Raw genomic sequence first — 20622 nt, forward strand, 5'->3', positions numbered from 1 at the left:
TCGTTATATCACTTTCCATTATCAGCATTGCTCTTTCTATTGTATATGTTGGACATTCCATCAGATAGTGTGTTATTGTTTCAGGGGTGTTACAGTATTTACAGTTTTTGTTGGCTTGGCCAGGTTGGGTTGTTTGGGATACCCATACTTTTGAGGGGTCTGCGTTTAGTCCAATATGACTCGTATTTCCGTTCAGTAATAATAATCGTCATCTCGATTTATATTGCGCTTAATTAATACGATGTACCGTTTCTAAGCGCTTTACAAGATTGCAGATAATCATCATTCCCGGTCATCGAATTCATTCACGCACAATGTGCACCATCTCCACTCTCTGGTGTGTTTTCTTACCATAATAGTCACCGTGAGGGTATATGGCAATAACTAACACAAAGGTTTTCGTCATCTTATCATGTACCCATTTCTCTCCTGGATATGGAGTGGCGAATATAGATTAATACCTTGCCGAATAACTTTAGTGATGTGTCGAGGATCGAACCCACGACATTTGCATTTTAATTCAAGTGCTTTAAACCACTCGACTACACATGGACACAAATTAGTGGAGTCAAACAACATTTCTTGTTTGTAAAATCAAAATTTCTTCGTCGTATTCTTTATGTTTTAAAGGCTTCCTTGGTTATTTCAGTGAATGGAAAATCCCACCATATGCTCTTAGATACTTTAACTTGAAGTGCAAAATTAAGTGGTTTGTTTGTCGATTTCCTAAGGGCGCTTGATATACCCTGTCTCGAAAGTTGATCCTATCTTCTTACAAACACCAACATGCTGGTGGCTTTTGATCTTCAGATTTGTCTCAGAAAAAAGTGTTCTATCGGAGTCTGCTTCTTAAATCTAACCGCAAAATACTCAAGAAGATAAAATAGCGAGAACAGCGAGTTAAGTCGTCACAGTACATCTGGAACGGGTCGACGGTTTTACCTAAAGTATCAGCGAAGAGCCTATCATCAACCGACTTTGAATTGGTGACTTCATCTTTCCAGCGTGTATCACCCTTCGCCATCTCAACATCAAAATGATGTTCGTGGCTTATCTAGTAGTGTGCTTCTTAGCAACAGCGGCGAACGCTCAGAGTAGTAAGTCAGAAAAATTGATTTAATTATCCTTATGATCAAAATGATGCATCTGTAAATTGTATTTCTTCTTTTGTTTCAAGTAAGGGTGTAGATTTGTCCTCGGCAAAAATCGGGAGAAAGGAACTGATGCATCTTGTCCGAATTTCAACTATCCTGTTTCTAAATTTGCGAGTGAGCATAGCGAGCGAGAAAAATAAGAGCTTTTCTATGCTAAAACAGTTATGTAGTAGTCATTGAAAAAAATACAATTGCGAGATTATGGCGTTACATTATTCCGACACCTCGCTAAAATAGGAGGATATCCGAACACCTCACCGCCTGAAACCATCCTCTTTTCTTAATTTTGTGAGTGAGCGAAGCGAGTGAGCCAAATAAACGATACTTCCTATCTTTACAATCTTATATCATCACCAAAAACACGGTAAATAAAAAGATTATTAGAATGTTTATTTTCTTGCACCTACCGTAAGTCTGTAATAAGAGAATCATGAATTTTTGACCTAAAAGATCACTTAATCTTTGCGAATCTGATATTGACATTTTTTCAGTAAATTGAGACGTTATCATGGACAACTCTCTCGTTTGTCGGATACAAAAAAAAATCACTCATTTATGTTTTTCTCCCAATCGTTTCGCCCTTGGGGCCTCTCCTCAAAATATATTATTGATAACATATTATTGTTGGTCCTCTAAAGAGAAAAGACCATCCCGGGTCATACATTAACCGAAATAAAGATGAAAATAGTCATTTTGTGTGTTGGAACAAATGGAAAAGTTGTCCGGCGCTATATCAGTGAAATGACCGATTCATATTATTTTAAAGTTCCAATTCCTATAGTTTTACCACCATAAAACATTCGCAACTCTCTCATTTTTTGGTTCGATTTCGTTCAAACTTTGACCAGTCTTTTTCTTTAATTTTAGTCTGCTTTCTTCTATATTTCCAAATAAATGCCGTATTAGCATAATAAATTATGCTAACACGTCTCTATGCGATTCCAAAGGAGTTGGATAATTACCCCATCTTAAGCTTATAATCATCATCATCATAATGATCACCATCATCATTATCATTGTTATTACTTTTTTTAAAAATATTATTGCTACTACTAATGTAGCACAATGACCACTTAAACAACAGGTCGATAAAACTATGGTGTAGTTTAGGAAAAGATTTGTAAGATTTTCGATTGATTTATAAGGGGTTTTGTTTATTTTTCAAAAGAAATTTCAGCACATATTAAATTATAAACAATAACAAATATTTGTGTGTGAAGTAGTTCGACTGCCTTACTAACACCGATTTCATCAAATGCGCTGTACTGTTCTGTTTCAGGTGTTCGTCTTGTCGAAGGTATCACGCTAGGAGAAGGTAGGGTTGAGGTACTTTACAATGAAGAATGGGGAACTGTCTGTGATGACGGGTGGGACTTGACTGATGCCAACGTAGTCTGTGAGTCCCTTGGACTTGGTGCTGCAACAGATGCTTTCCAGTCTGCTTTCTTTGGTCAAGGCACAGGAACCATCGTTTTGGATGACGTCTCCTGCTCCGGTGACGAAACGAGTATCTTTGACTGTGGGAATGCGGGTCTTGGAATCCACAACTGTGGTCATTCAGAAGACGCAAGTGTAGTATGTGAAAACGGAGGTATGAACATGGGCGTGTGCGGATTTCGCGATGAGGGGGGGGGGGGGGGGGGGTGAAACATAAGGTTTTTGTTCCAAGAAGGTCAGAACCCTTCCAACCTTTGGGGCCTCCACCTCGAATGGACTTTCGACGGTTTCGTTGTAGCTCCAAAATGTAGCTACGTTAACTACCTGCATATACCCCCAAACCACCAATTTAGTTTTTCGTTTTTGTTCTCATAAATATTTCATAATATTTCCAAAAGAAATGTTGAATAATTATTTTGTTAATTTCAGATCCACAGTTATTTTCACGACTTATTAAGCTTGAAATGGTAGCAGGGTAGGGTGATATTAGAGGGAACAGATCGATCAATTAAGAAGCTTAGAGATATACTGCAAAATTGTGGCAATGTAGATCATGGACGAGGCAAAAACGACTTATCCGCCCCCTTAATGATGGCTGGAAATAATATGGTTTCCACAGTTTTAAGTAAATCCGCATTAAAAAAGTGGCATGGGTGCGTAGCGAACTAATGACAAAATCTAGATTTTTTAATTTAGATTTATTTGCTTCTGCTTTTTTTTGTTGATAGGGGCTCCAGAGCCCCCTCACATTTTTACCGTTTTAATACAGACAAGTCTGCTCTTATCCGATCAAAGGAAACAATTTCAGTAGCTTATAACTGTAAGCTGTTATTGATAATAATTTCCATGATACAGGGCCCTCCATAGTTACGTCGTTGTTTCTCTGCCGGTTTTTCTTGTCCTGTTTCTCTCCGTTTCATTTTTTTGTGAGTGTTTTTTCTATTACCTCCCGGTAACAATTTTTTATTTTCTAATGATGGCGTTAATAGAACACTGATGCTCTCCCTCATCTATCATTCTCTCTCTCTCTCTCTCTCTCTCTCGCTCTCCCTCCCTTCTCATTTTCTCTCCTCCTCTCTCTCTTTCACGAATAATGTATAGTACGACTGGTTGCTGGAAGCGATGCAAGCGAAGGCAGAGTTGAGGTTTATCACAATGGAGCCTGGGGAACTGTCTGTGATGATTCGTGGGATGACACCGATGCTGGAGTTGTCTGCCGAAATCTTGGATTCGATTCTGGAACTGGGGTAGGAAGCGCTGAATTCGGACAAGGTTCAGGGGATATCCTCCTGGATGACGTATCATGTACCGGAACCGAAACAAGTCTTGGTGATTGTGATAATGCTGGTCTCGGTGTCCATAACTGTGTGCACTTTGAAGATGCCGGAGTCCGCTGTTCTCAGACAAATTTGGATGGTAAAATGTTTGTCTAAACATCCCATTTATTCTTAGAACTATCCACTCCAATTCACAGAGTATTTGGTGTAGCGCTCTTTACTTCCTTGTCTTGAAAACAACAACTGTGGAAACACGCGCGCCTAAGGATTCTGTGATTGGGGGTAATGGGGGGGGGGGGGGTGGGGGTGGGAGGGGGGCAAACATTCGAGAGGGCTCTCCTTTCAGGGGCAGTGTCGTAATGAGCAAAAATGTTTGGGGGGGGGGAGGCAGAAGAAAAATCTGCATCACCACCACTCTTATTTGTTACATACAAGTATTAACGATCAGGTAGAGCGTAGCGAGCGTAAATTGGCGTGGGGTCCAGAGGCTTTGCACCGTTGGGGCTCAAGGGGCGAGCCCTGAAAGCTCAGGTGTTTTAGGCATTTAATTATGGTCAGAAAAGCGTATTTAGATACCTTATTTGTGATACTGGCAGGTCACTTATTGGCATGGGGTCCAGAGGGACTAAGCCATATGAAGCTCAGGGATTGAGGTATTTAAATGCGGTCAGATGAGCATCCAGGGGCCCGCCTTAGGGCCTTGGTTGGGTCCAGGAGGAGGAGCCCCCGTATTATGCCACTGGCAGGTCACTGTTTTTTTTCTTTCTCTCCTTCTTTCTTTTTCTCTTTAACGTACTTTTTTTTATAAGTGAAGGGGCTCGAGCCCGCCGTACCCCGCCGTTCTGCAGTCCCTGACCTGAAGATTAGTCATATTTGATTTTTTTTAAAAAGTAGTCTCTTTATTTTTTTTTGGATTTCGTTCAAACTTTCACCAGTCTGCTTTATCTTTGATTTTAGTCTGCTTTCTTATATAGTTGTTTGCTATTAATGTTGGATTTTCTTTGAATGCAATAATATCACATGCGATTCCAAAGGAGTTGGTTAATATTTGTGTGTGAAGTAGTTCGACTGCCTTACTAACACCGATTTCATCAAATGCGCTGTACTGTTCTGTTTCAGATGTTCATCTTGTCGATGGTATCACTCTAGGAGAAGGTAGGGTTGAGGTACTCTTCGATGGAGAATGGGGAACTGTCTGTGATGACGGGTGGGACTTGACTGATGCCAACGTAGTTTGCGAGTCCCTTGGACTTGGTGCTGCAACAGATGCTTTCCAGACTGCTTTCTTTGGTCAAGGCACAGGAACCATCGTTTTGGATGACGTCTCCTGCTCCGGTGACGAAACGAGTATCTTTGACTGTGGGAATGCGGGTCTTGGAATCCACAACTGTGGTCATTCAGAAGACGCAAGTGTACGATGTGAAAACGGAGGTATGAACATAGGCGTGTGCAGGATTTCGCGATGAGGGGGGGGGGGGGGTTGAAACATAAGGTTTTTGTTCAAGTAGGTCAGAACCCTTCCAACCTTGGGGGACCCCACCACGAATGGACTTTCGACGGTTTTGTTGTAGCTCCAAAATGTAGGTACGTTAACTACCTGCATATACCCCAAACCACAAATTTTGTTTTCCCTTTTTTTCTTCATAAATATTGTATAGTATTTCAAAAAGAAAATGTTGAATAAATATTTTTTAAATTTCACAGCCCTTTATGCACCACTTCATCCACAGTTGTTTTCACCAGTTATTAAGCTTGAAATGGTAGCAGGGTAGGTTGATATTAGAGGGTATAAAGCGATCAAATAAGAAGCTTATTGATATACTGCGAAATTGTGGCAATGTAGATCACGGACGAGGCAAAAACGAATTATTCTTAATTCTATTCTATTATTCTTAATGATGGCTGGAAACAATATGGTTTCCGCAGTCTTTAGTAACTCCGCATCTAAAAAATTGCGAGGGTGTGAAGCGACCGAGTGACAAAATTTAGATTTTTGAATTTAGATTTTTTTTCCTTGTGCCTTTTTTAGTTGTTGATAGGGGGTCCAGAACCCCCTCACATTTCTACAGTTTTAATACAGTCAAGTCTGCTATAATCCGATCAAATGAAAAAATTTCAGTAGCTTATAACTGTAAGCTGTTATTGATAACAATTTCTATAAAACAGGGCCCTCCATATTTACGTCGTTGTTTCTCTGCCGGTTTTCCTTATAATGTTTCCCTCCGTTTCATTTTTTTTGTGAGTGTTTTTTCTATTACCTCCCGGTAACAAATTTTCTTTTCAAAGTGATGGTGTTTATAGAATGCTGATGCTCTCCCTCATCTACCATTCTCTCTCTCTCTCTCTCTCTCTCTCTCTCTCTCCCTCCCTTCTCATTTTCTCTCCTCCTCTCTCTCTTTCACGAATAATGTATAGTACGACTGGTTGATGGAAGCGATGCAAGCGAAGGCAGAGTTGAGGTTTATTACAATGGAGCCTGGGGAACTGTCTGTGATGACTCATGGGATGACACCGATGCTGGAGTCGTCTGCCGAAGTCTTGGATTCGATTCTGGAACTGGGGAAGGAGGCGCAGCATTTGGACAAGGTTCAGGGGATATTCTCCTGGATGACGTATCATGTACTGGAACCGAAACCAATCTTGGTGATTGTTCTAATGCAGGTCTCGGCGTCCATAACTGTGCGCACTATGAAGATGCCGGAGTCCGCTGTTCTCAGACAAATTTGGATGGTAAAATGTTTGTCTAAACATTCCATTTATTCTTAAAACTATCCATGCCAATTCACAGAGTATTTGGTGTAGCGCCCTTTACTTCCTGGTCTTGGAAACAACAACTGTGGAAACAGGCGCGCCGAAGAATTCTGTGATTGGGGGTAATTTCGGGGGGGGGGGGGGTGGGAGGGGGCAAACATTCCAGGGGGCTCTCCTTTCGGAGGCAGTGTCGTCATGAGCAAAAATGTTTGGGGGGGGGCAGAAGAAAAATCTGCATCACCACCACTCTTATTTGTTACATACAAGTATTAACGATCAGGTAGAGCGTAGCGAGCGTAAATTGGCGTGGGGTCCAGAGGCTTTGCACCGTTGGGGCTCAAGGGGCGAGCCCCCGAAAGCTCAGGTGTTTTTAATAGGCATGTAATTATGGTCAGATAAGCGTATTTAGACACCTTATTTGTGATACTGGCAGGTCACTAATTGGCATGGGGTCCAGAGGGACTAAACCCTATGAAGCTCAGGGATTGAGGTATTTAAATGCGGTCAGATGAGCATCCAGGGGCCCGCCTTAGGGCCCTTGGTTGGGTCCAAGAGGAGGAGCCCCCGTATTATGCCACTGGCAGGTCACTGTTTTTTCTTTCTTTCTCTCCTTCTTTCTTTTTCTCTTTAACGTACTTTTTTTTTAAGTGAAGGGGCTCGAGCCCGCCGTACCCCGCCGTTCTGCAGTCCCTGACCTGAAGATTAGTCATATTTGAATTTTTGTTAAAAAGGAGTCTCTTTATTTCTTTTGGATTTCGTTCAAACTTTCACCAGTCTGCTTCATCTTTGATTTTAGTCTGCTTTCCTATATAGTTTTTTGCTATTAATGTTGGATTTCCTTTGAATGCCATATATCACATGCGATTCCAAAGGAGCTGGTTAATTACCCCCAGCTTACGTTTATAATTATCATCATCATCATCATCATCATCATAATGATTACCATCGTTATTATTATTATCATTATGACTATTTTATTATTATAATTATTACTGTTATAGTGTTTTTAATATTATTATTATTATTGTTGTCATCATCACTTCATTATTATATTTGTAGTTAACATTTTTGTTCATATCATTACTATTATCTCTCTTTCGCATGATAGTTTTAGTAGTACGACTGGTTGATGGAAGCGATGAAAGCGAAGGAAGAGTTGAGGTTTATTACAATGGAGCCTGGGGAACTGTCTGTGATGACTTGTGGGATGACGCCGATGCTGGAGTTGTCTGCCGAAGTCTTCGATTCGATTCTGGAACTGGGGTAGGAAGGGCTGAATTCGGAGAAGGTTCAGGGGATATCCTTCTGGATGACGTATCGTGTACTGGAACCGAAACGAATCTTGGTGATTGTTCTAATGCTGGTTTCGGCGTCCATAACTGTGGGCACTTTGAAGATGCCGGAGTCCGCTGTTCTGGGACAAATTTTGACGGTATAATATTTGTCTAAACATTCCATTTATTCTTATTCTTAAAACTATCAACGCCAATTCACAGAGTATTTGGTGTAGCGCCCTTTACGTGCTGGTCTTAGAAACAACAACTGTGGAAACAGGCGCGCCGGAACCAATTTGAGATTTGGGACTATGGGGGGGGGGGGGGAACATTCCAGGGGCACACCTTTCAGGGGCAGTGTCGTAATGATCAAACACTTTTTTTTTTTTGGGGGGGGGGGCAAAAGTCTGCATCACCACCACTCTTATTTGTGACATGCAGGCCCCGCGGAACGTTTTTTCAAAGCGAAGTGTTAACGATCATGTAGAGCGTAAATTTGCGTGTTGTCCAGAGGCTTTGCCCCGTTGGAAGCTCAGGTGTTTTAGGCATTTAATTATGGTCAGATAAGCGTATTTAGATCTCTTTTTTGTGATACTGGCAGGTCACTAATTGGCATGGGGTTCAGGGGGACTAAGCCCTATGAAGTTCACGGGTTTGAGGTATTTAAATACGGTCAGATGAGCATCCGAGGGGCCCGCCTTAGGGCCCTTGGTGGGGTCCAGGAGGAGGAGCCCCGTATTATGCCACTGGCAGGTCACTGTTTTTTGTCTCACTTTCACTCTTTCTTTCTTTTGCTCTTTAACGAACTTTTTGTTAAAGTGAGGGGTGTTCGAGCCCCAGAGCGCCGCCGTTCTGCAGGTCCTGACATGAAGATTCGTCATATTTGAAGTTTCCAAAAACTGCGACGCTCTTTATTTTTTGGATTTCGTTTAAACTTTCACCAGTCTGCTTAATCTTTGATTTTAGTCTGCTTTCTTATATTTGTTGTTTGCTATTAATGCTGGATTTCCCTTTGAATGCCATACATCCTATATTATAGGATTTCCCGGCCAAATTCGCGAATTTGTCATTCAAATTAATTTGTCTTGCGTTCAAATTAGACGGTTTTAGTGCAGTCAGTGCAATCTCGGGTTTATATTCCCTTTTCTAGTTTTCAAATCTATGGAATTTTCGTTAGAATCTACGTATGTTTCATTCAAATTAATGAACAATGTGCTTCTTTCGCTATTAGTTCATTCGATTTGGCGCAACACGATTTTCTGACAACGCGACGGTGTACTTTTAGCATTCTAATCCATTTGTAGCATTCAAATTAGCACTTTGTGCACTTAAATTGATGGTCAATATACATTTCTCGTTTATAACACACTTTTTATAGCTCATTCTTTTTCTTTCAAGATTGTTTTTTCATGTGTATTTCATCATACTTCATTTTCTTGCATTTATACACTTATACTTATTAGATTTATCTGATATTCATCATCATTTAAGTTTGATTGTTAAGAAGAAAAAAACGACTTGCATCTACGGACCTGATGGTCTCAGTATATTTGTAAATGTTCATGTAAGAAAGTTGTTTGTCTTATGTTTCATCATAAATTTATCATAATTTCATCATAATTTCATTATGGAAGAAGGTACAATATTGTGACTGGGCTAGGGACTAGAGTCAACAATTTAAACACGATTCATTATTTAGCCATGTCTTTAGCCATTGATCTGCTGGCGGGCAAGTAAACTTAAGAGGATTTTTTTTTTTTTGGTCCCAAAAATTTCGCAACGACTCAGCTTACCGCTGAATGAGCGGGGGGGGGGGGGGGGGGGGGGGTAAGAGGACACATTTTTTTAAATTTGGTCGATCGGTATTGGGGTGGGGTTAGGTCTGTCATTTTGGGTCACCAATTACCACAATTTTTTTAATTTTTTTTAAAATATATTTTATTATATTAAAACAAAACAAAAAAAACACTTCGAGGGGTAATTTTATATGAATTTATGAAAGAAACGTTATAATTTTGTACTTTCTAATCTTCATTTGTGGCTGTCGGCTGTGTGATAATTTTTTAAACGAGGCATATACAGTAAATATATCATACCAAAAAAAATTGCAGGGGGTGCTGTGCCCCCCCCCCTGGAAAAATTCCGGGGGTGCTGCAGCACCCCCAGCACCCCCGCTTCCCAGGGCCATGAATTCTTCCCCCTAACATTCCTAACTTGAATAAAAATATTACGAATACGAATGACAGGTGTTAATTTGAATGATAAAAATTAGGCTTCGACAAGTGAATATTAATTTGAATGCTAGTTGAGCAGTTTCTAAATTGAATGACAGATCTATGAAACCCTTCGACCAAAATCCTAAATTAAATACAAAAACTGGAAAATTGAATGATAATTGGCATGGCAAAGCCGATCTGCGCTAACTTAAATGCAAAGTAAATGAATTCGAATGGCAAACACGCGAATTTGGCCGGGAAATCCTATACATTATGATATAACGTCTCTATGCGATTCCAAAGGAGTTGGATAATAACCCCCACCTTAAGCTCACAAGATCCGCGGTTCGAGACTCGCCGCGGTACTAATGTCCTTTGGCAAGACATTGATCTACATTTGCCACACTCAACCCAGGTGAGGTAAAATGGGTACCTGGCAGGAATTAATTCTATGAAATGCTAGAGCGCCGCACTGGCAGCACAGCTAAAAGAGGGGTAATAATCTCCAAGTTTGGAAGCGCTTAGTGATTCTAATAGGCGCTATATAAAAACTGAGTATTATTATTATTATTATGACTATTTTATTATTATATTTATTGCTATTATTATTATTATTAATATTATCATTGTTGTCATCATCATCATCATCATCATCATCATCATTATATTTTTAGTTAACATTTTTGTTCATAACATTACTATTATCTCTCTTTCGCATGATAGTTTTAGTAGTACGACTGGTTGATGGAAGCGATGCAAGCGAAGGCAGAGTTGAGGTTTATAACAATGGAGCCTGGGGAACTGTCTGTGATGATTCGTGGGATGACACCGATGCAGGAGTTGTCTGCCGAAGTCTCGGATTCGATTCTGGAACTGGGGTAGGAAGGGCAGAATTCGGAGAAGGTTCAGGGGATATCCTCCTAGATGACGTATCATGTACTGGAACCGAAACCAATCTTGGTGATTGTTCTAACGCTGGTTTCGGCGTCCATAACTGTGGGCACTTTGAAGATGCCGGAGTCCGCTGTTCTCAGGCAGTATCAGCAGGTATGTTGTTGATTTAATACTTTCCTATCTATTATTCACAGAGTATTTGGTGAAGCACCTTTTCTTTGCTGGTTTCGGAAACAATCACTGTGGACATCATGAAGATACAAGCATGTGATGCCAAACTGGATGGATTCATATCCACTCCCAACGTGCACTGCCTGGAAAAAAATATTATCTAAAGATCATAACTGAGAGACCAAGGGTGTGAGCAACCAGTGGCATGAATGGCCTGCCATAGTTAAGTCTAACTTAAATTCGATCTTAGTCTTTTTGAAACACTCTCCTGGACTATTTGTCCATTCGTCATAGCGACGTTCCCGACCGATCACACATGCACCAGAGAATTACGCAAGCAAGAGGATCATATAGCACATTGAGAGAGGCAGTTGTGACTACGCGTATACAAGCGAGTGCGGTCATATATAGTTTACAGGCGTGGATCCAGGGGGGGGGCGAGCGGGCCTTGGCCCCCCCCCCCCGCAAAAAAAAAAAAAAAAAAAAAAAAAAAGAGAGAAGAAGGAAAAGAAGGGAGAAAGGGAAAAAGGAAAAAGGAGAAAAGGGGAAAGAAAGAAGAGGAAGAAGAAAAGTAAAGGGGGAAGAAGGAGATCGGGGGGGGGGGCCGAAAGGGCCTTGCCTCCCAGGCTGTTAACCCCCCCCCCCAATAAAAAAAAATAAGAGAGAAGGAAGGAAAGGGAAAGAAAAAAAAGGAAAAGAGGAGATACTGGCGTACTGATAGAGGGGGGGGGGAATCAAATTCAAACGTGGTTTATTTCTGATTCCACAACGGTGTATTACAAATAATGCTGAATGACATAATTTCCGAAATTTTTCCTCACTTTTTAGTAAATTATACGTTTGTATGTGTTTGTTGGCAAAAAATATGATTCTTGAGATTCCTACATGTCAGGGCCCGAGGTACGGCGGGGATCGAGAGTCTCGAGGCATCAAAATATGCTCATCTGACCGTGATTAAATGCCTAAAACCCCTAAGCTTCCGGGGGCTTTGCCCCCTGGATTCCATCTAGGGCCCTACGGCGGGCCCTTAGATGATCATCTGACGGTAATTTAATGCCTAAAACCCCTGATTTTTTGGGGCTCCGCCCCCTGGACCCCACGCCAAATAGTGACTTGCCAGTGTCACAAAATAATAAGGTATACACAAATATATGCTCATCTGACCTTAATTAAACGCCTAAAGCCCCTGAGCTTCCGGAGCCGGCTCCGCCGCCTCGACCCCACCAGGGGCCCTAAGGCAGGCCCCTGAATGCTTATCTGACCGTAATTTATTGCCTTAAACCCCTGAGCTTGCGGGGTCGGACAAGGTATCAAGATGTGTTTATCTGACCGCAGGCGCGTAGCCAGGGGGCGGGGGGGGGGGGGGCGGTCCCCCCTAATCGGGAGAGGACGTAGGAAGAAAAAGGAGCAGACAAAGAACATCTTTGAAATTCAGACAAGGATTAAGAGTATAGAGAACGGTACAGCGCATCGTTTTCTTTCTCTAATAATAAAACGTCAAAGCCTCGCGCAGGGGGGGGGGGGGGACTGAATTGAGACGAGGATTCAGAGGCGAGAACGGTAATACGAATCTTTAATTATTTAATGAAACGTAAAAGCTTATGCGCTTCGCGCGGGATGGAGGGGGAACTAAATTCCGATGAGGATTATTTTCGAGAACGGTACAACGAATCGTCTTCTTTCTCTAATGATTAAATGAAACGTAGAAGCTTCCGCGCTTCGCGCGGGATGGGGGGAAACTAAATTCAAACGAGAATTATTTTCGAGAACGGTACAACGAATCGTCTTCTTCCTTTAATAGTTTAATAAAACGTCAAAGCTTCCGCGCTTCGCGCAGGAGGGGGGGGGGGGGACTGAATTTAGACAAGGATTAAGAGTCGAGAACTGTACAACGAATCGTCTTCTTTCTCTAATAATTGAATAAATCGTAAAATTTTCCGCGCTTCGCGTGGGAGGAGAAAAACTAAATTCAGACGAGAATTATTTTCGAGAACGGTACAAAGGATCGTTTTCTTTCTCTAATAATATAATGAAACTTCAAAGCCTGGTAGGGGGAAACTCGCCCCCACCCCCTGCACCGATCCCCCCCGCACTACGTCACTGTTGGTCACCATAACGTACCACTATTTGGCTCGCATAATTTCAAATTTGGGCCCCCCCCCTAAGAAATCCTGGATCCGCGCCTGATCGAGAACCTCACTTCGTACTATATTGAAAATGGCGGACTTTAAAATGTCTGTGATGTTTTGCTTTCTTTGCTCGTGTATAATATGTAGATCCTAGCTTTCCAAATTTAAGGACATCGCAAAACGTCACTAAAAGGAGACATTAATGATACGGCTGTGGGTCAAATATTGACATCTTAAACTTAGGGCAATCCAACCCTCGTAATACCTTCATTTGTTTGAATGGAGAAAAATAAAAGAAACGGGATAGCGAAAGTTTGAAATAAATCTGTAATAAGAGAATTATGAATATTTGATATTTAAAATATGAGATCACTAAAGCTATGCGAATTGGCAATTTTATTGGTAAATAATTGACGTTGTCGTGGACAGCTCTCTCGTTTATCGTGTATAAAAATATCACTCATTTATGTTTTTCTTCAAAGTAAATTCTTCTTTTATTTTCTTTGAAAAAGTAAATTCTTCTTTGGGGGCACTACTCAAAATATATTATTAATAGCTAATTGTAGGTCATCTAAAGAGAAAAGACCACCTCGAGTCATGCATATTGAAAAAGATGTAATTTTAGTTATTAATTTGTGTGTGTTGGAACAAATGGGAAAGTTGTTCGACGCTATATCATAGTGACATTATCGATTCATCCTATTTGAAGTTCCAATACGTATAGTCTTACAACGTTCAGAAATGTCTAATTTTCTTTTTTTGGGTTGTTCGATTTTGTTCAAACTTTCACCAGTCTGTTTCTCTGATTTTAGTCTGATTTCTTCTATAGTTGTTTGCTCTTAATAATGGATTTCCCTTTAAATGCCAGTGGCGTTTTTTTTCTTTTTACCAAAAAAAAAAAAAAAAAAAAAAAAACTCATTAGGGGGGGGGGGGGGGGAGGGAAAGGGGTTCTCAAAAATCATACACATACAAAAAAACTGAAGGGGGGGGGGGTTAACCCAAACCTCCCTCCCTGCGTACGCGCCTGTTAAATGCCGTATATCCCATTATGATATAACATCCCCATGCGATTCCAAAGGTGTATAATTACCCCAGCTTAAGTTGATAATAATACGGATCATCATCATCATTATCACCATCATCACTGTTATTTTTAATATTTGCACTATGTCATTATTGTCAGTGAATATATTATTATTATTGCTACTACTACTATTATTATCATTATTATCGTTATTTTTATCATTGTTATCACTATTGGTGTCATCGTATCAACAATATTATTATTTTTTGTTATTTTTTCGTATCTCAAATATTATCTCTCCTTTGCATTATAACTGTAGAAATACGACTGGTTGATGGAACCTGCAACAGCGAAGGCAGAGTTGAGATTCTCTACGACGGAGTCTGGGGAACGATTTGTGATGACTTCTGGGATGACATCGATGCTGGAGTTGTCTGCCGAAGTCTTGGATACAGCTCGGGAACTGCGGTAGGAGAAGCTGCATTCGGAGAAGGTTCAGGGGATATCATATTCGACGATGTCCAGTGTTCCGCTGGAGATACCGCTCTGGAGTATTGTTCGAGCAATGCTCCCTTCGATAATAACTGCTCGCACGCCGAAGATGCCGGTGTCAGATGCATTGAGTGAAGGTAAATACTAAGCATGACCCGGCACGATTCATAAAACCTATTATCAATACCAAGTTAAGATAACTGTTACAAACTACATAAAGAACTATATCAGGGGCCCGTTTCACAAAGCCTTTTTTCAATGACAAATTACAGAAATCAGTGACAAATCTGCTTATAACCAATCAGAAGCTCATAATTTCATAAATTCATAATTTAGACCTATTATTATTACTATTTCTAGTTGTTGTTGTTGTTGTTGTCAGGGAATGCTTCAACCCAAACGGCAAACCTGTTACCTGGTTCTATTTTAGGGCCTTTTCATAGAACTTTCGGACTTACTTGTGCCGCCCCTTCTACTTCTCTATGATAAATCAACTTTATCCATTCTTCCCATTCTCAGGTAGTTCTTTTCGTCCATGACGTCATGGTGTGTGAATGATGATAACAGGTTTTTTTGGAAGTCGTGAAGTATATATCGCTAAAACCAAAAATAATTCTCATCATTTGTCATTCTTATCATGCAGTTTAACTTTAAAAATGTTAAGTGAGTTATGTGGATGTTTGTAGAATCATTAACACCTGAAAATTCAAAGTAGCTTCTATTTCATTTTTATTATTTTTAATTTTGCAGACGATGCTGAGAGAACGTGTACACCTCGAGCGTTCCAGTGACCCGATTAAAAAAAGAAATTGTCATTCTCTTCCATCTATACTCTTCTTCATTTTTATCTATTATCAACGATTTAACTCTTATATCTCCATTGCATTTGGTCAGCTGGTATTGTAAAATCACATTGAGGTATAATGTTCACCGTAAGTTTTAAAAATGCTAAAGTTGGCTTTGTGTAGTGCACAGCTGTCTCCTTTTTTACCGGTTGCTTGTGCTTTTTATAATAATTGAATAGTCACTATTCATAGAAGGTGTATGTTACGAAAGCCGAAAAAATAGTACCTAGATAATTCCATAAACTGAATAAATATCAAGAACTACAAGATCTTTTTCACTGATGATGAAGGAAAATGAAAACGAAATACGTCATATCACAATGATATTTTATAGGTATCACTCCAAGTAAACAAAAAATTAAAAAAAACCCAAACCATTCGAAATAAAATATACATTGCCAAATCAATTTTAGTGATTAGTGGTAATGAAAGTCACATTTTTAAAGCTGATTTATTTCGGTCAAGAATATACAGTCATTCTGTTTTATAATGGCTTCAAGACACATATTATACAGAACTACGTATTATATGATGACATTTATACGTGTTTTCTTTAAATGAAAATCCTAATCAAATCTAAAATGGATTTAAATTAATTCTAATATTTTCCCTACATTTATTAGATATTCAATCATCTTTGGGACGGAAATTTTGATATTGATCACCATGTATTTCAAATCGTAATTTTCTTGTATGATTTTGATAGATAATCAAGATTGGTGGGGTAATGTGAAATAAAACTATTTAAATCGTAAAATCTAGGGGTCATTCGTCGATATGCAAATGTTTTGTGTAGAACTGTTGGTGTTTTGGGTACAAAGAATTTGATAGTCGAAACTTTTTCACACCTCCCTTCAATTTGATTATGATTGGTGGTAGGGGTATACTAACTGGATCCAAATTGAAATTATTCTCTGGTATCTTTGGGATTAAAATCTTTCTGCATTGCACGTTGTTTGTATCGTTTCTTCCTTTGTGTACGGTCGCACAGACTTTCAAGAAATCTACTCAAAGGCAATTTCAATACCCTATATATCTTATTCAGACAACGTACTATGTCACCAGGTGATGGACAATGCGTTGAAATTGCCCGAGGTTGAATTTGTTGATAAATGTTGATAAATTATAATTATAGTTAATTGGGGTGGATTAAAAAACTCTTCGCTAAACTCAGGGAATTTATTACATAGAGAGTGAATGAGGCAAAGGTGAGAAATAGAATGGCGAGAGAGAGAGAGAGAGAGAGAGGGAGAGATTATGTCTATTTATGAAAAGGAGAGATGGAATGTGATCGAAAAACAAAGGGAAAAATAGGAAAAGAAGAAAAGAGAGGAAAAGAAAGATGGAGACTGAATGAGATAGGGGAACAGAGAAGGAGAGAGTGAGACTAGAACTTATCGAGATATAAATAATTGTGAGATAGAAAGAAATCATGACCGAGTCAAAGACAGAAATGTACCCATGAATTTGTTACGCCTAGAATATACATATACACACATACGCGCACACCCAACATGGGACCCAACCTTACTAATGCTCCGGCGGTCATTACAACTAAATATATGAACCGACAAATTCAGGATTTCTCGAATGATATTTCATGGAGGCGGCACCTTCTTCTTTTCTTCTGTTGTTCTTCTTTTTGTTCTCCTTCTTCTTCTTCTTTTCTTTCCTCCTCCTTTTCGACTTTTGATAAATATGTGTGTGTCTGCGTGTGTGTGCGTGCGTGTGTGTGTGTGTTAGTGTGTGTGCGTGTGTGTGCGTGCGTACGTGTATGGCTGCGATGTGTATGTGTGTGCGTGTTTGTATGTGTTTGTGTGTGTTTGTGTGCGTGGGGGGAGGAGGTATCCCGCTCCTTGCCACTGTAGCTTACCCACTCAAATAGATATGTATTGTTTTCTTAAGAGTCTGCTTTAATTGATATGCAATCTGCAACCGAGCATAATTATATGCATCTTACAACACTAGGAGTATAACACAGATAAAAATCGTGCAAAAAGTGTAGCAGAACATAAGAAATAGTTTGCAATGAATAATATGTAATGCTTAAGGTTTTTGAAATATTTGAATAACAGGTGGAGATACATCTAAGGAACTGTCTCTGTTTTTCCTTAATAGAAAATGCAATTGCAATAAAGTCATACTCTGTGATGCAATTAAAGAGCATTAATAGGCTTCTTTAAAAAATTGGGTTCTCACATCCAGCCATTTAAGTGGGTCATGCTTAAATTTAAACCCTCAATTTAACCAACCCTGACTTCGTTATAGTTAATTTTTTTATTCTCCCCCAAGGAATTGACTTTCATGAATGCGACACTAGTGCTTTGTGATGTTTCATTAAACAACCGATAGCTGGAAAGTCAAGACAGACTGTTTTAAAAATAGAGGATGCGCACTTGAAAGTACCGATTCAGGGTTTAGAAGAAGAAAAAAAAGTTATTACATGACTAATGCATTCTTTTTTTCTTCTTTTTCCCCATCATTTATTTATTGAATAATACTTACATAAAAATCACATAATTATTATGATTAGAAAGAAAAATATATGAATTATATTTATATCACTAAATTAATTATACTTTTCTTAACATAATTAATATTATTTCCAGAGGTAATATTTTTCAAAATTTGCCCTCCATAATATTTCCTATAAACAAAATTCGAATATGTTTGTAAAATTACATCTTCTTTTTTTGTGTATATAAAACATGAGAAGCTAAATTATTTAATAGATTTTTAAAACCAGCATATTTTGAATGTAAATAATCACATTGCTTGCCTACAATTATATCACTGTAATCAATGTTTTCATTATCAAACAATACTTCTGTTTTTCTGAGAAAAATTAGGACCTTGTACCAAAATATGTTTGAGTAATCACAATAATAAACTGAATAATAATGATTTTCTGTGCATTTGCACTTCAAACAATAATCATAATCAGATTTTTTGAAACGATATAGATATTCTTGACATCTTAATAACATGTAAAATAATTTGAAATCAAACTGGTTTAATCGCATTTCCTAAAGTATGTCAAACTCATTTTCTATAGAATGGCCCAGGATAACTTTTTTTCAAAAAAAATATTCCCAATAAATTTGAACATTCGGATTTATAAAAGTATATTTTTGTAACTGATATATCATGACATATTTTTGATGTCAATTCAAAATAAAGAAGACGCGTGTCTTCATATGAACAACAAAAAAAACAGTTTCACATTTTAATTTTCTTTTCCAGTCACGAGGTAGGCCTATACACTTCTTAAGTATTTTAACCTCACATAAATAATTATGTTTAATACAAAGTAATTATTTGCCCGATCTATATCCACATCCCCTTTGGCGTCTATGATATCCCCAATAAATAATATTCCAGATTTTAGCCAATGTTTCCACCATAAACATAATTTGTTGTCTTGTTGTCTTGTGTATGTATTTCCCCATAACAGCTGCATTCTAATATTAGTGACCTCATTGCATGACTTATTTACACGTTGACATTTGTTTCCATGCTGAAATACATTGTTGATAAAATAAAGGTATATCTCTTAGAACTTTAAATTCTTCGTCTTTTAAGAAACTCATCTTGAGCACTAAAAAGTTGGGACCAAGATAGTTTAAATAATAATGTGGGAGAATCTTTCATCTAAAATTGTGATCTTTATTTTCCATTAACTTATAAAGCCAATTTGCTTTTAGAGCTAAACTTTGCAAAACAGATCTGGCATATTCAAACCTCCTTTTTTTAGTTGACCCGATCATAGTTTTTTCTTTTTAATCTATCTAAACCGTATCATACAAAATTGTAAATGAGTTTTTCAATATGCTTATTTATAAAATCAATATTTGGAAAAACTGACATAATATAAGTTTTATTTGACAATACCAGTGATTTCAATACAGTTATCTTACCAAAGTATGTCAACTGTTTACATTTCCATTGTTTAATTTGGTTTCCAATTTGTTCTACCTTTTCCTTCAATGTTTTCTCATTAGCGAATTTCATGTTCGTACTAAAGTAAACCCCGAGTGTTTTTACAAACTGATTAGACCATGTGACTTCTTTTTACTGTTGTACATTAAATTCACCACAATGAAAACCTTATGGTTTTATTATATTTAAAGTAGGTCCTGCTACACAACCAAACGTTTTTTTTTTATTATACACATGCCATTTTCACATGAAAATGGTACCTAAATTTACTGGGAGGATAACTCTATCAAAGCATATCATTAAACTCATCATTAAATATTCATACTTCAAACAATACACCTTTTAAAAAGTGGGAGATTTTTTCTGCCTCACTCTGTATGTGTCCTCTGGCATCCGCACCTCCTGTAATTAAAGCTGCGTTGTACATTTCAAGATGCCGCAGTGAGAGACCCGCACGGGCAATATTCATTTTAAATAGCCACTGGACGGCAGACGCCCGTTGTTGTGCATATCATCCAAGGCTCTTGAGGAGCCCATGGGGGAGCCGTAGGGTACACGTATGGAATCCTTGAGCACCGCAAGGCGCCCGTAAAGATTTTAAGGAGAATTGACCCCCCAAAATCGTGAGGGGCCGTCCGGGCACAGTCCTGAGCACGCACGGGACCCGTAAGGTGCATTACGGGCCCTTTACGGGCTTTCTACGGTCTAACGGTCAGATAAAAACGCCGGGGGAATTGGGAGCAGCCAACTTACCACCACGGAGCCCGTACGGCTTAAAAAACTGTCCCGGCGCCCGTAGGAACTTTACGGCAACCGGCCGGACAATGGCCGAAAATTCCCAAAATATCTGTTTTTACTCGCCGTACGGGCCCCGGAGTTTATATGTGAAAGCCCCATCATTGAACACCTTGAATAGATTCATCTGATATCAATTGCTAATATTTCTATGAAAACTAAAAAACAATAGAGCGGACACTGGGCAACCTAGCCGGAGACGTCTTTGCATAGAAAAAATTTA

General features: G+C 39.0%; 1 protein-coding gene across 1 annotated transcript; it reads left to right on the plus strand.

Annotated features, from left to right (window-relative positions):
* The first annotated feature begins 919 nt into the window (after nt 1–919).
* Nucleotides 920–16615, plus strand: LOC373214 (scavenger receptor cysteine-rich protein). Its single transcript, XM_030991909.1, has 9 exons — nt 920–1097; nt 2434–2745; nt 3693–4007; nt 4988–5299; nt 6284–6598; nt 7728–8051; nt 10833–11156; nt 14648–14957; nt 15571–16615. The coding sequence occupies exons 1-8, from the start codon at nt 1037–1039 to the stop codon at nt 14953–14955; spliced, it is 2271 nt and encodes a 756-aa protein (XP_030847769.1). The 5' UTR covers nt 920–1036; the 3' UTR covers nt 14956–14957; nt 15571–16615.
* Nucleotides 16616–20622: the final 4007 nt, after the last annotated feature.

The sequence above is a fragment of the Strongylocentrotus purpuratus genome, unplaced genomic scaffold, assembly GCF_000002235.5.
Source record: "Strongylocentrotus purpuratus isolate Spur 01 unplaced genomic scaffold, Spur_5.0 spur5_scaffold_2, whole genome shotgun sequence".
Taxonomy (NCBI): domain Eukaryota; kingdom Metazoa; phylum Echinodermata; class Echinoidea; order Camarodonta; family Strongylocentrotidae; genus Strongylocentrotus; species Strongylocentrotus purpuratus.

What these genes read in the sequence shown, in the direction of transcription:
- LOC373214 (XM_030991909.1), top strand. Translation starts at nt 1,037, where the DNA reads ATGATGTTCGTGGCTTATCTAGTAGTGTGCTTCTTAGCAACAGCGGCG. An exon ending in TTCTCAGACAAATTTGGATG is followed by an intron (nt 6,599 to 7,727) that starts GTAAAATGTTTG and finishes TTCGCATGATAG; the next exon opens with TTTTAGTAGTACGACTGGTT. An exon ending in TTCTCAGGCAGTATCAGCAG is followed by an intron (nt 11,157 to 14,647) that starts GTATGTTGTTGA and finishes TTATAACTGTAG; the next exon opens with AAATACGACTGGTTGATGGA.